Source organism: Oculina patagonica, unplaced genomic scaffold, assembly GCF_052425735.1.
Source record: "Oculina patagonica isolate OP01 unplaced genomic scaffold, crgOcupat unplaced191, whole genome shotgun sequence".
NCBI lineage: Eukaryota > Metazoa > Cnidaria > Anthozoa > Scleractinia > Oculinidae > Oculina > Oculina patagonica.
Genome location: NW_027557967.1, coordinates 269 through 14,022, shown reverse-complemented (window position 1 = coordinate 14,022; position 13,754 = coordinate 269). Strand labels below are relative to the sequence as shown.

The window sequence follows — 13,754 nt, the reverse complement described above, 5'->3', positions numbered from 1 at the left end:
GGATTGAACGTACGGTGACTAATGGTCAGCCTGCTGGACTCTGGATCGAGCAGTCCGGGTTTGAGCCCTGGTCGGCATAGGGTCATTCTGTTGTGTTCTTGTGCAAGACACTTTACTCTCACAGTGCCTTTCTCCACCCAGGTATATATACTAGTTATTCAACGCTTTTGAGTGGTATACCGTGGAATATCCCACGAGTCCCATTTTCGGGGTATATACACGAGCCTTTAGGCTAGTGTGTATACGAAGAAAATACAAGTGACAAGTGGGATATTCCATGGTATACCACTAGAAAGTGTTGTGTAACTAAATATGCTTAATAAATTTCGTCGAGAATAAGCTGATCGCAGCGCACAATGGGAAGGTTGAGTTGAATACCCTCGAATGTACAACAGCTTTCCTGAATTCTCATTGGCTGTATTTGCTATGGCATGGTATAAAAATGGGTACCAGTGAATTTAATACTGGGGGTAGCGTCCCATCCAGGGGGGGGGGGTGGAAATACTCCTAGTTGCCTCATGCTGCTGAAACTGGCCTAAGCTCCAGCCTGATGGGAAGCTCTGAAATTACTTTTACCTTGCTTATATTCAATGGAGGAATTTCTTGATTAAATGTTACTTACACTATGATTTAACTTTCTTGTCAGACCTTGAGGAGAAGTTGAAAGAAGCTGAAGGAGCACGGATGAAGTTGATTGTTACAGATGGTGTTTTTAGCATGGATGGAAAAGTTGCTCCTCTTAAGTAAGTGTTGATGACTAAACTATGTCTTTTTTTACCTAGTTTTTAGAAGTTTCCTGTCATTCAGAGGTGAGGAACACTAATAATATCCTTGAGGCAGTTGTGTCTGACCAGTATGCAGAATGGCAAAGTACATAATGAAAACTGCAATGAAAAGTGAAAACAAACTTACAGTAAAAGGCTTAGATTTTAAATGTGGAACGGTCCTTTGCCACTTTGGATAAGCTGAGTCTGATAAGTGGGGGTCGAATCTAATCTTCCTGACCTGCAAAAGATGTGGAAAAAAAAATTTTACCTAGAAAAAAGTACTGTAAGCTGCAATAATATAATTTGGTAGAGTCAAATCAGATCAATTGTCAGGGATTTTCATTTCATTCAGTCAAGATCACAATTTTTTCTTACACTAAATTAATCTGAAAAATAATATAATTATTAAAAAAAAAATGGTTTCAAGGAAAATATTTATGGAAAACATATGTGTACCGAATGTTGTGCAACACTCTGCACAACAATAATTATAACAATAATTATACTTGTAATGGTTTTTTAACAGTGATTTGTGTGACTTGGCAGAGAAGTATGGTGCGCTGACTTTTATTGATGAGTGCCATGCCACAGGATTCTTAGGTGAAACAGGAAGGTATTAATATTGTTTTGTATGATTGTATAAATTTACCGCTACCGGCTACCTGGACTCTGGATCGGGCAGTGTATGAATGGGTACCGGCAAATTTAATGCTGGGGGTAACTGCCAGTTATATGGACTAGCATCCCATCCAGGGGGGGGGGGAGGTAGAAGTTCTATTTGCTTTATGCTACAGAAACATAGATAAGCTCCGGTGTTATGAGTCAGGGTTAGGTAAGTTAAAATGTATAAGCAAGGGATTAAAACCAAAGAAAAAAACATAAAAACCATAATTAAATAGTGTCTGTTAATCCTCATTTTACACTCTATTTGGAATGTTTTTGGTAAAATTGAACTACCCTCTCCCTCAAAGTTTTGTTCTTTCTTAGAGTAGGCATGGATATTTGCATGAATCAAGTACACACAACTGAAAGGACTGTATATTTTTTTAGGGGAACAGAGGAGTATTTGAACTGCAAGGGCCGTGTAGATATCATCAACTCTACTCTCGGAAAGGCTTTGGGTGGAGGAGCAGGTATTATTTGCATTTGAAAACAAATTTAATATTAAATATTTGATTGACAAATTATAAATCATTATTAATAATATATGTTATCTGATGGTGACTGCATGAATTACACAGTTACCATTTATTTTATTTTATTAACTAAAGATACCGGTACTTTCCACAAGAATGACAATTCATAAATTTGACTCACACGTTGGCATCACAACATGTTTTTCAAAAAGATCACATCACCTGCACAGGCAAAAAAATTGCTGAATGATGTTTGACATTGTAAAGAGAAGCTATGTTGTTAATCATTTTATTGTGCTCTTTATATAAGGCGGTTACACAACAGGACCAAAACAGCTGATTCAGTTACTGCGTCAAAAGTCCCGTCCATATCTGTTCTCCAACACACTACCTCCCCCTGTGGTAGGTGGGGCCAGTAAGGTAAGCTGGACTAATGACCTGGACAGACAAATAAATTCATTTTCAGTTCTTCAGCAGTCTGTGTCACTGACAAGCTTTTTCACATGTAAAGCAAGCTGATCTTACTACAACTTATCCTCTTGATACCCCGAAGGACACTTGAGGCGTAAGTTGGCATGAGTATGCTTTTTAAAAGGTAAAAGTTAAAGTCTGGATACTGGCCTAGTCGCCAATCAGGCTGGAGCTTATCCCAGTTTCAGTAGCATGAAGTGACTAGAAGTGTAATTTTTTCTTCTCCTTGGATGGGATGCTAGTCCATTGCAGCATGGAAGTCGCTGATACCCATTTATACACCTTCATGGAGTGACAGTGTGAAAGCCAAGTGTCTAGGCTAAGAACACAACACACTGACTACAGCCAGGGCTCGAACCTGGACCACTTGATCCTGAGTCTAGTACACTAACCATTAAGCCACTGTGCCTGCAGCCAGCCCATTTCTACTACACACCAGTCATATGCTTTACCGTTGAGATACAGGAGATGCCATATAATTTTTAACATCACTTTTAATAACATTGATGTCTTGTTCCTCGTATCTTTTTATCTCAATTCCTCAGGTGTTTGATCTGTTAATGAATGGCTCGGACCTGATCAAAAAAGTTGCTGACAACACTAAGTTATTTAGAACAAAAATGACAGCAGCAGGTTTCAACATAATTGTAAGTTATCTATAAGTTTGAAAAATATTAAGTGATCAATATTGCATATTTATTTACCTTTTGTATACATAATTTCTCAAATATACATATTATGATGGCGGACAACTTCGGGACCACAATTTGGTGTCTGTAATAAAGGAAGTCTGTAGTAGCAAGAGTTATTTTTATTAATTCATATTCGCCGGGACTTCAACTTCCCTCCGTAATAACGGGGTGTCCGTAATTGTGAGGTGTTAAAAAAACTCTCCCCTTGCAGACACCTTACAGTTAATACTGTAATTATAATCTTTTTGTTTTTTATTGGCATCATAGGGTGAAGGTCACCCAATAACACCAGTCATGTTAGGAGATGCACGGCTTGCTGTAGAGTTTGCTGATGAAATGTTAGGTGAGTCTTTCATCCTGACCTAATGTTAACTTTGTGCTTAAGACAGACTGAAAAAGAAATCATCATAAAGAAAGCAAAACTTAATATGACCATTGATAACAGATTATTCTAACACTTCAAGAACATGGTCATCCAGGAATTAACATACTGTAAGATGCCGGTTAAAACCACAATGCTTATAAGCCTCCCCCTCCCCTCCCAGTTATAGGCCCATCTTCCTGTAGACAAAAAAATACATCTGGTTAGAAGCCCCCCTCCCTTTGATGTAAGCCCCCCACTGCTGGTTGACAGTACTGAACAGGGCTGAAATGTTGTTTTGTTATGACTCTTTAATTTAAAAACGTATTTCGATCAGATATAATCCCCCTTCCCCCCATTTATTAGCACACCCAAAACCCCTTACAAAGTTGTACAAACCCAAGGCTTTAACTAGAATAATTTGACTGTATGTTATGGTACAGTAGCAAAGCTTTTCTCTGCAGTTCTGAGTTTTTCTGTAGATGTGTTACTGCTTAGAAACTGACCCAAAAAGAAATCAGATGAGTTTGGTCGTCGCAAAGTTTACTGTAAAAAATATAGTTAATATTTATCAACAAGTCATTCAAGTAAGGTTTGGCCATGGGGTGGCCAGAGCATGACGTTACTGGGAGTGTCACTTCTTTCAGTGTGATGAATGCCAATGGCACACAGATTTTGTCCATTTTGGTAAAGAGCACTGATTATGTGATCTAGCTGATCCCAGCTGATTTGATTTGTTTTTATCTTTCTTTCTTATTTTTAGAGCGTGGAATCTATGTGATAGGTTTTACATTTCCTGTAGTTCCAAAGGGTATGTTTTATCATTCATAATTACCGGTATTTATTTATTGATGTTGTAGTTTTCTAACTGCAAACATTGAAAAAACAAATGCAATAACATCTTTGTCATCTAGATAGACACAATCAACTCTGATACAAATAAACTCAACAAATTGATCAGTTTTCTAATCAAAAGCTTGCAAGTAGCAGTGCCAAAAATACAATTTAAAATGTGTAGCACCCAAGGCATATGCTCAAACAAGTGAGCTTCCATGCCATTAACCCCCTTGGCAGAATAAGTGCCCTAAATAAAGAAGTCACAAGGAAGGCCTGTTTCTTTTGTTCTGCTCCAAATTAGCTAATTGTAATAAATTATTTAAATAATTAATAATTATTAATCTCTCCTATGTACAGGCCAAGCTAGGATTCGTGTCCAGATCTCTGCCGCCCACAGTACAGAGGAGATTGAACGCTGTGTTGAGGCTTTTATTGATGTCGGAAAAAAGAAAGGAGTAATTTAAATTACTCATCTGAATGTAATAATTTGATCAATTATTTTAATAAATATGACAGAGTCATAAAAATTTACAATACTTTGCGTGAAGTTGAAAAGGAAATGAATACAGCTTCAGCTGGTCATCAGCTGTGTCTTAAACTTAAAAAAAAAAATACAAAAAAATATTTATTGTGTGGTTTCAGAATATGGCCATGACCACCAAAGAAGGGAGTGAGTCGAGTCCCAAAAGCCAATTTTTTTAAGGAAAGTATAAAGACAAACAAGTTTTTAGAGGGTTGGGGCAAGGGTAGCATGCGAACACAAGCATTCGCAAGCTAGAGCAAGCAGGATTGGATTTTCCAGGAACAACTTTTTGATGCAGTTCAAACTTGCAGGTCTGAACTTGTCCATTAGTCATCACATGCATGTAGGAAATGATTTTTTTTTTCAACATTATGGAATTAACTATTTTTTGGAAAAGATGTTATACTGTTACACCCAACACAATGTAAAAGAGGGTACATTCACCATTAACTCTTAGCATGTAAAAACTTTTAAGTTATGTAGAAAGCCTTCAATTATTAATTTTAGGACCGGTATGTGTCTATTGGCTGTGTAAGCTAGGTTTACAAGCAAATCAATTAAAAGATGTTTTTTGTAAGTTGTCAAGGTGTTGTGTGATGTTTATGCCCTTAGCTAGTTACACTAACACCAGAGTGCCTAAAGGTTCAGACCTTATGAAATAAAAAAATAAAGAAATGGCTTTATTTTAGAGAGGATGCCATATCTGTGCCAGCTGGTTTTCATGCAGGCCCTCTATCCAGGTCGAATTAGAATTTGGAAATGTTGGTTTTTCAGGAGAGAGAGAAAAACCAGAGAAAGGCGAGAACCGTTAACAAACTCGACCCAAATATTGTTGGGAAGCGAGCACTCTCACCACTGCGCCAACCCTGCTCCCCTAATACTGTAGTAATGTTTTATTATGCATTCCAGTCCTAGATTCGAGGACTTCCAGTCTTCATGTATGCAGTCATGATGTTTTAAAAGAAATATGTATGAGAGAATTGTTACATCTTTACTTTTGTTTCAGAATTCTTTGTTCAAAACACCAATCAAAAAGAATTGAATTAATTCAAGAATCATAAGTCCTCAAACACCTTTGTTTCTCGTGCCAAGAAAAGCGATTAGGGCTATGGGGACGCGAATGACAAGACAGCATCTTTATTTGAACTTATCTTACAAATTATTACTAAATAAAAAATAAATAAATAAGGTAAGAGTACTGGCTGCCTGGAATAACCATAGAGGCTAGTGGAACCAGGCAGCCAGTCGGCATTAAACATGAAGATATTACAGGTCGGCATTGTGGACTTGTATCCTAATCCAGCTACCGGTAATAGAGCGGTTTTCACTTGAGTGTCGAAAGTTAATTGTGTTTGCTTTGGTTTTGCATTACTACGCTTAGTGATTGGCTTAAAAATCTTGCGCCACTTTCTCAGCCAATCAGAACTAAAACCAAAACCAATCGTGACTTGCCTGCGCACGTTTTTCCGCGCTTCGTGCCAGCTACATGTATTTGCTTCGAGTTTTGATTGGTTCACTTGATTGTCTGTGTCCTTTGTGATTGGCTAGAGCAACTACTTTGGTTTTGGTTTTACGACACTCAATTGAAAACTGCTCTAAGAGGTGACTGCAATTACAGGCTTCTTCTGACTCCAACAATTATTAGGTAAAGGTAAAGTCTGCATAGGAGCCTAGTGGCCCATCAGGCCCAAGCTTATCCTAGTTTCCGTAGCATGAAGCGTGATGCTTGTCTAGATGGCAGGATTACCCTCAAGCATTAAATTCACCGGTATCCATTGATACACTTGGGTGGAGAGAGGCACTGTGAGAGTAAAGTCTCTTGCCCAAGAACACAACACAGCTCCCCGGCCAGTGCTTGAACCCAGACCCCTTGATCCAGAGTCCAGCACACCAACCACTAGGCCACTGCACCTCCCACATATTTCCAACAATTATTGAAGTAAGAAAATTACTCACACAGAATGAGATATCTTTTTCAGGATCTTTATTATTGCAAAGGCCTCTGACTTCTTTTTTACAGGTTAAGTTTATAACCTACTAGCAGATTTTACTTTTCCAGGCAAATGTGAACTGAGTAACTTATATTTTACATTCACAAAGGATACAACAAACAAACCAACTGGTTTCATTCAAAATGAACATTCTCATTACTTTCACTTTTGGTTGTCTCGGTAAAAATGCTTTTTCCTTGTTGCCCTACATACCCAAATTCCTAAATAATTTTGTAAAAAAATTGAATGTTTAATACATCCTAATAAAAAAATAATGACTGATAGCTATATCCTCCTTATGAAATGGCAAAGCTAGATTTGAACTCTCAACCTCTGGATTTGCTGTCCAATCTCTTATCCACTTTGCCACATAGGAAACAATGAGCGAACCACTATTTTTTTAAATAATTAATATATGACTTCAATCCAAACCTTGACACTATTATAAACAATAACCTTAACCTTAAAAATAACCTAGGTAAAACAAATTAACCTAGGTTGGAATGTATTAACCTAGTTTTGATAATAAACCTAGGGTAAAACAGAAATTTACCTTGGTTGGAATGTATAAGCCTTGTTTTAATGAAAAAAGAACCTACATTTAAAACCTACCGGGTTAATAAGTTTGAAAAATACTTTAAAAAAATGAACCTTAATTTAAAATTTGACCTGCCTGTAACACAAACAGTCTACATCCACAAATGCACAGAACTTCGTCCTCCCAAACTTCCACTTGTGTTTCTAAAACTCAATAGAAACTTGGAAATGTTTTTTATTTTTATTTTTCAAATAACTTAGGTCCAACTAATGATCAAATAAACACTTTACAATTTGTATTTTTTTGTGCATCATGCATTTGTGACACACCTTGGTTTGTTATCATACTGTTATCGTCAAGGTTCAACTTAGTGAGCTTACAATTTACATTTTTTAGTGCATCACACAGCTGTGATACACCTTGGTCTGTTATCTCGGTTTCTTCTAGTTCCAACTTAGTGAGTTTACAATTTACATCTTTCAATGCACCACACAGGTCCGATACACCTTTGTCTGTTATATTGTTGCTCCTAAGGCTCAATGTAGTGAGTTTACAATTAACATTTTTAAGTGCACCACAAAGATATGATACGCCTTGGTCTGTTATATCGGTAGAAACAAGGTATAATTTAGTGAGTTTACAATTCTTATCTTTTAGTGCATCACACAGGTGTGTTACACCATGGTCTGTTATCTTGTTAACACGGAGGTGCAACTCTGTGAGTTTACAATTTACATTTTTTAGGGCATCACACAGGTGTGATACACCTTGCTCTGCTATCTTGTTACCGCTAAGGTCCAAAACGGTGAGTTTACAATTTACATCTTTTAGTGCATCACACAGGTGTGATACACCTTGGTCGGTTATATGGTTAGCACTGAGGTTCAACTCAGTAAGTTTACAATGAACATCTTTTAGTGCATCACACAGGTGTAATGCACCTTGGTCGGTTATATTGTTACACCAGCAAAGGTCCAACTCAGTGAGTTTACAATTTACATCTTTAAGTGCATCACACAGGTGTGATACACCTTGGTCTGTTATATTGTTAGGACCAAGGTTCAATTCAGAGAGTTTACACTTTACATCTTTTAGTGCATCAGACAGGTGTGATACACCTTGGTCGGTTATATTGTTAGACCTAAGGTTCAATTTAGTGACTTTACAATTTACATCTTTTAGTGCATCGCACAGGTGTGATACACCTTGGTCTGTTATATCGTTACCAATAAGCTTCAACTTAGTGAGTTTACAATTTACATCTTTTAGTGCATCCCACAGGTGTGATACACCTTGGTCACTGAAATAGTAAGAGCTAAGGTCCAACTCAGTGAGTTTACAATTTACATCTTTTAGTGCACCATGCAGGGGTAATACACCTTTGTCTGTTATTTTGTTACTAAGAAGGTGCAACTTAGTGAGTTTACAATTTACATCTTTTAGTGCATCACACAGCCGTGATACACCTTGATCGGTTATCTTGTTATAAGAAAGGTTCAATTTAATGAGTTTACAATTTTCATCTTTCAGTGCATCACATAGATGTGATACACCATGGTCTGTTATACTGTTAGTGCTAAGCTTCAAGTTGGTGAGTTTACATTTTTCATCTTTTAGTGCATCACGCAGGTGTGATACACCTTGGTCTGTTATATTGTTACCAGCAAGGTTCAAATTAGTGAGTTTACAATTAACATCTTTTAGTGCATCACACAGGGGCAAGAGACCTTCATCTCTTACACTGTTATAACCAAGGTTCAACTCAGTGAGTTCATGCAGGTGCTTTATAAAATACACAATTGCTGTGCAGTCAGCAGGTGTCGCTTGACAATGAGACAAATCTAAACTGTTGCTAAATTGACAGTTCTTCTGCACTTCAGAAGCTGCTTCCTTCACAATAGTTTCATTATTGTGCTCATGCAAACACTTCATCAAGAGTAAAATCTGTTTTGTTTCATTTGTCAAGGATGGCCCTTCTGTCAAACAGTCACAAAGAAGCTTGACAAAACTGTGAACTGCATCATTTTCCTGGCCATGGAGCAGACCTGCAACAAACTGAATCACCAGATGCCACTTTGGATCTGAGACATTTGAGATGATAAATGTACTGAGGACACTTGGATCCATCTTTGCAATTTTTCTGGCAGCAAGCAGCTCTTGCACTGTCAGATGGATGAAGCAGAAATTAGACTTCCATGTGTAAGGTGAAACTTTAGTGTCAGGCATGCGGTTAAACAAGCCACAGTTTTCCATCCCTTGCACTTCTGTTGAATCAAACACCAGTCGCCCTTCTTCTATTCCTGTTTTTGCTAATGATTCTGCTTGGCGTAAAGTCTTTTCTACAGGATCTGAGAAGCCAACATTTCCCATAAGGTAATCCTTTGTTAATGTTTTACCCTTGAATTCTGGGTGACACTTGAAAATAAACAATCTCAGTGCTCCACTGTAAATCTCTGTTGTAGTTGTTGGCAAAGTACTCTCTGAATCCTGGTCTTGGAGCGTGATCAACTCTTCCAAGATGGAACAGACAATGAAACTGTTCACAGGAATGTAGCACAAAGACAACAACTCTGAATTGCTGCTTATATGCCCCCAAATTTTGTTCACTGTCTCTGTGTTATGTGCACAAAATTTGTGTACATATTCTTGAACTTTCTCTGGTGTAAATCCCATTATCTCTACCATTCTGTCAAATTTCTGTCCTGATATACTCTGCAGCACATTGGGTCTGCAAGTTGTTAGAACTGTGGCTCCAGAAAGCTGTTTTCCTTTCATTAATTTGACATACAGTGCAGAGAATGACATCTCCTCAGTTGGACTATTGCCACCCTGTGCTTGCTCATCCTCCAAACAGCTATTGTGATGCTTAAATTCATCCAAACCATCAAATATGAGAAGTACTTTCTCAGGGTTATTTAACATGTACTGGAAATCACCATTGTCAACGCTTCCTTCCATATGTAAACGACTCAATAACTGTTTGAGAGATATCTTCTCTGTTGTATTGAACCATCTAAATTGAAAGAGGTACAAATGTTCAAATCTTTTGTTACCGTCACGCAACAGATGTTCATTGCTCCAGTCACGCGACAGTTTCGTACATAGCGCGGTCTTTCCGATCCCTGGGCGACCAACTACAAGAATTTTGCGAGGATCTTGGGTATCTTGGTTCGGAAGAAAAAACTCTTCCAGTTTCTTTATGGCTACTGATCCTTGTTGAGGCTTCAAATAGACGTCATATATTTCGTGTCTGTTTAACAAGTCAGTAAACTTGTGTTTCGCTCTTCCCGTGTAAATCACAAGATCAACAAAAATGTCATCCAATTTAAGTCTGTTTGTTTCGATTTCGGGTTGAGCAATCAAAGGTTCTAGAACTTCTGTATCGTCGTGTATTCGTCTTTGCATGCGCAAACTGTTTCCATGCAGTGTGGCTGGAGTACTACTCTTGTTGAAAAAGTGCCTTTGACAAAATTCGGAGTCAAAGGTGAACTCTTTATTTCGCAATGCTCGCACTGAAAGATAACAAAACTCTCCAAACACTAGCAAAGCAAACACGATGTTCACTATCCAGATTACCTCCGCCCAAGTAGCCTTGTCGGATCCAACAGAATTGTCACAGTCAATAGCAGAAGCATCATCTTTTGTCACATTGAAATTCGTGGAATTTACTTGTACTGTGGGCTTTACGGTTGAAGAAATGCAGACGAAATCCCTAGGAAAGCCATTTGGATAAAACATGCATTTCTGTAACACTACAAACAAAATCCCCAATACAAGTCGTGCAAGGAGATGAAGAAAGTAGAAATTAAACACTCGGCGAGTCGTCACTCGTGGCCGGCGGCGAGGGTTTTTTGGATCTGGTTTCAAGGCAGTTTCTAGCTCATCAACTCGTGACTTCACACAGCACCAGGAGTAAGCGATGCACACCACCAACTGAGGAACAAAACTCAAAAGTACAAATCCGTAAAGTGGAAAAGGAGAGTTGAACTGCTCGTCATACTTTGCCAAACAGTCGTCACGAGAATCGGGTGAAGACGGGCAGCGAAATGTTCGACGCTCGCTGGTTCTGAGCGCTCCTGTGAACCCCAGAAATAATGCTAAAGCTGGAAGGTGGAAAACAGCTACAATATAACCATACGAACTGAAATACTTTGATAACAGATAGTCCTTCACGCCATCCATTGCTAGTCATGGCGCCTGCCGCGCTTCAAAGGCGCTGGCCAGCGAAGGAAATCAGGGCGGGATGGAAATCAGGAAGTCACGAGATCAAGACACGCGCGCTTTGTCTCGCGCGCTCCACCCTCGCCGCCCGCGCGCCGCGCTTAGATTGTTGCATGTTGTGCCAGGCTGTAACAATTCCCTCAATTTTTTTGTCCAAGCAGCTTAGACCCTGTTTTCATCTTTTTATTCTGAGCGAATGAGAGGCGACTCTTTTCGCAGGCTAGACATTCTGCTGTAGGTGGTTTTGCATGACAAATGTCAGCCAATAGGACGGCTATGTTAAGTTGGGATAAGACAATGTTAAGGACAAATTATGCTCCAAATGCTATTTCATTTTCAAAACGACTTTCAATAAAACGGCCTAAAATATTAAGCTTCACTGAGAGGTCAATTTGTTTTAATTATTTTCTCATTCATCCTAGGTTCGTTTTTTTTGTTGTTGTCAACACAGATCCACCTATTAGACATGCACACACACACATGCACAATCTTTGATGAAAAAACCTGCTAGGAATATGTCGTAAAAAGGTGACCATAATTTTCAAAAGGATTAAGTGGATGATCTGAGGGACATGTGGTTATACTATAATAATTATTACAAAAATGTGGCCGTTGTCATATGCAGGGGTGGACAAAACCCGGGAGCCCAAAAATGTTTGGCATGGAGCCTGCAGTCCCATTGTTTTGCTGTTTAGAGCCCTGCTGTTATATTGATGCCGAGTGGAGACCCCTGAAAACGTTTGCCACAGAACCTGAAGTTGTGTTTTCTGAGGATCCCAGAGCCAGCCAGGCCTTTTAAGGGCCATGATCCCTGGAGCCCTAACGTCCTGAACCTACACTGTGAAAGGGTTCACTGCTTTATAGCGCATAAACTTATTTAATATTATCATATTCCATCATCGCATATTAAAAGAAAAACTAAACCTGATATGAAAGATAAACCAATTCTATTCAGTGACTGAAATTTTTAAAGAAATTTAAGCTACACAGAGAACGTATGTGCTATCTCTCTTTCAGTTCAAGTACGTAATTGCCAGCCTGATACAAGCACCATCTCTGCATAGGCGTACGAGGCGGGGGGGGGCGAGGGGGCCTGCAGCCCCCCCAGTGCCGGAATTTTTTCGGGCAAAATGCTAAGAATTCGGGCAACAAGCCTAGGAAAAAAATAGAAAATAAGCCGACAAATCTCAATATTACGTTCAAACTAATTACATCAGCAGAAAAAGTATTGGAAATATACCGAACTTTGTCGTTCAAAAGTCTAAATTTCTTATGCATTTGCTTGCCTTTCCTCTTGCAAATTGCTATAATCATGTTCGATTTTCCTTGCAAATTCTGCGTGACCCCTCAGTTTGATTCAGTTGCAATCAGCTTTTCTATAGCTTGAGCGTTTGCGCGCGGTGGACCCAGTGTAAGACCTTGAAACAACGCTGTTACAAATGTGATAAAGCTGATGCTTTTCTCAAATGTTAAGTTTTCAGGGCAAGCTTAAAACTTTCGACCGATTCATCCCTTATGGTTTCACACGCTTTTGTGTAACTTGCAAGTGGGGGAAAACGATGTAAATTGGCTTCCTCAAAATACCTTAATTTTCGCTGAACTAGGGTGAATAAATAAAATATTTCTGTTAAAGAAAAAGGATTCAGTGCATTGACACCTTCGGACAATGCCACGAAATTAATTAAGCAAGCAGGCAAGGCTTTTTCACAACTATTTTAATGCACGTTTTGTTTTGCATATTATATAGGCCTCTTTATTCGGCTTTCAACCCATGCCATTTTTTTTGGGCAGTAAGGTCTCCGCCCCCCAGGTCCGGTAACTTGGTACTTTAAAGACTTTGCAAAGCCTAGTCAGTGTCTCAACAGGCTGGCAGGTATATACCAGTAACTCCAGAATCTGCCAGCAGGCTGGCAGATAACTTGTAGAATGAAGTAGCTATATATATTGGAATTAATCACTATTCACTCTGAATGGGATTGCATGAAGTCTGTTGCAGGTTAATCCTAGACTGCGAGCAGGCTCACTTTGGGTCAACCACGAGTGGCAAAGGCGCTTGAATGAGTTGGCGAGGGATGGAGCCAGCGGTGAGCCGGACTGGCTCCTCGCCAGTTTGATTTGAAACGGCTTTGCTGCTCTTGCTTGTGATCAAAGGGGTAGATAATTTGCTTCCAGGCTAGGTTAACATCCACCCCCACCCTCAGTATTTCTTACAGTTAC

The 13,754-nt window shown here is 39.0% G+C and overlaps 2 protein-coding genes across 3 annotated transcripts; one reads left to right on the top strand and one right to left on the bottom strand.

Annotated features, from left to right (window-relative positions):
• The first annotated feature begins 623 nt into the window (after positions 1–623).
• LOC144640123 (2-amino-3-ketobutyrate coenzyme A ligase, mitochondrial-like) lies at positions 624–5,368 on the top strand. Its single transcript, XM_078499334.1, has 8 exons — positions 624–743; positions 1,294–1,380; positions 1,818–1,900; positions 2,214–2,323; positions 2,920–3,021; positions 3,334–3,409; positions 4,191–4,238; positions 4,622–5,368. The coding sequence occupies exons 1-8, from the start codon at positions 685–687 to the stop codon at positions 4,726–4,728; spliced, it is 672 nt and encodes a 223-aa protein (XP_078355460.1). The 5' UTR covers positions 624–684; the 3' UTR covers positions 4,729–5,368.
• A 1,394-nt stretch (positions 5,369–6,762) lies between these two features.
• Positions 6,763–11,543, bottom strand: LOC144640122 (uncharacterized). 2 transcript variants are annotated; one of them, XM_078499333.1, is made up of 2 exons: positions 9,072–11,543; positions 6,763–8,984 (listed from the first exon to the last, which is right to left on the bottom strand). In XM_078499333.1, the coding sequence occupies exons 1-2, from the start codon at positions 11,496–11,498 to the stop codon at positions 7,590–7,592; spliced, it is 3,822 nt and encodes a 1,273-aa protein (XP_078355459.1). In that variant the 5' UTR covers positions 11,499–11,543; the 3' UTR covers positions 6,763–7,589. The 2 variants fall into 2 exon arrangements, with proteins under 2 accessions (XP_078355459.1, XP_078355458.1); XM_078499332.1 differs by having other exon boundaries at positions 6,763–11,543.
• Positions 11,544–13,754: the final 2,211 nt, after the last annotated feature.

Excerpts from the sequence above, each read along its gene's own strand:
- LOC144640123 (XM_078499334.1), top strand. The coding sequence starts at position 685 with ATGAAGTTGATTGTTACAGATGGTGTTTTTAGCATGGATGGAAAAGTT. Across the intron at positions 1,381-1,817 it reads TTCTTAGGTGAAACAGGAAG|GGGAACAGAGGAGTATTTGA; the intron begins GTATTAATATTG and ends ATATTTTTTTAG. Across the intron at positions 4,239-4,621 it reads ATTTCCTGTAGTTCCAAAGG|GCCAAGCTAGGATTCGTGTC; the intron begins GTATGTTTTATC and ends TCCTATGTACAG.
- LOC144640122 (XM_078499332.1), bottom strand. The coding sequence starts at position 11,498 with ATGGATGGCGTGAAGGACTATCTGTTATCAAAGTATTTCAGTTCGTAT.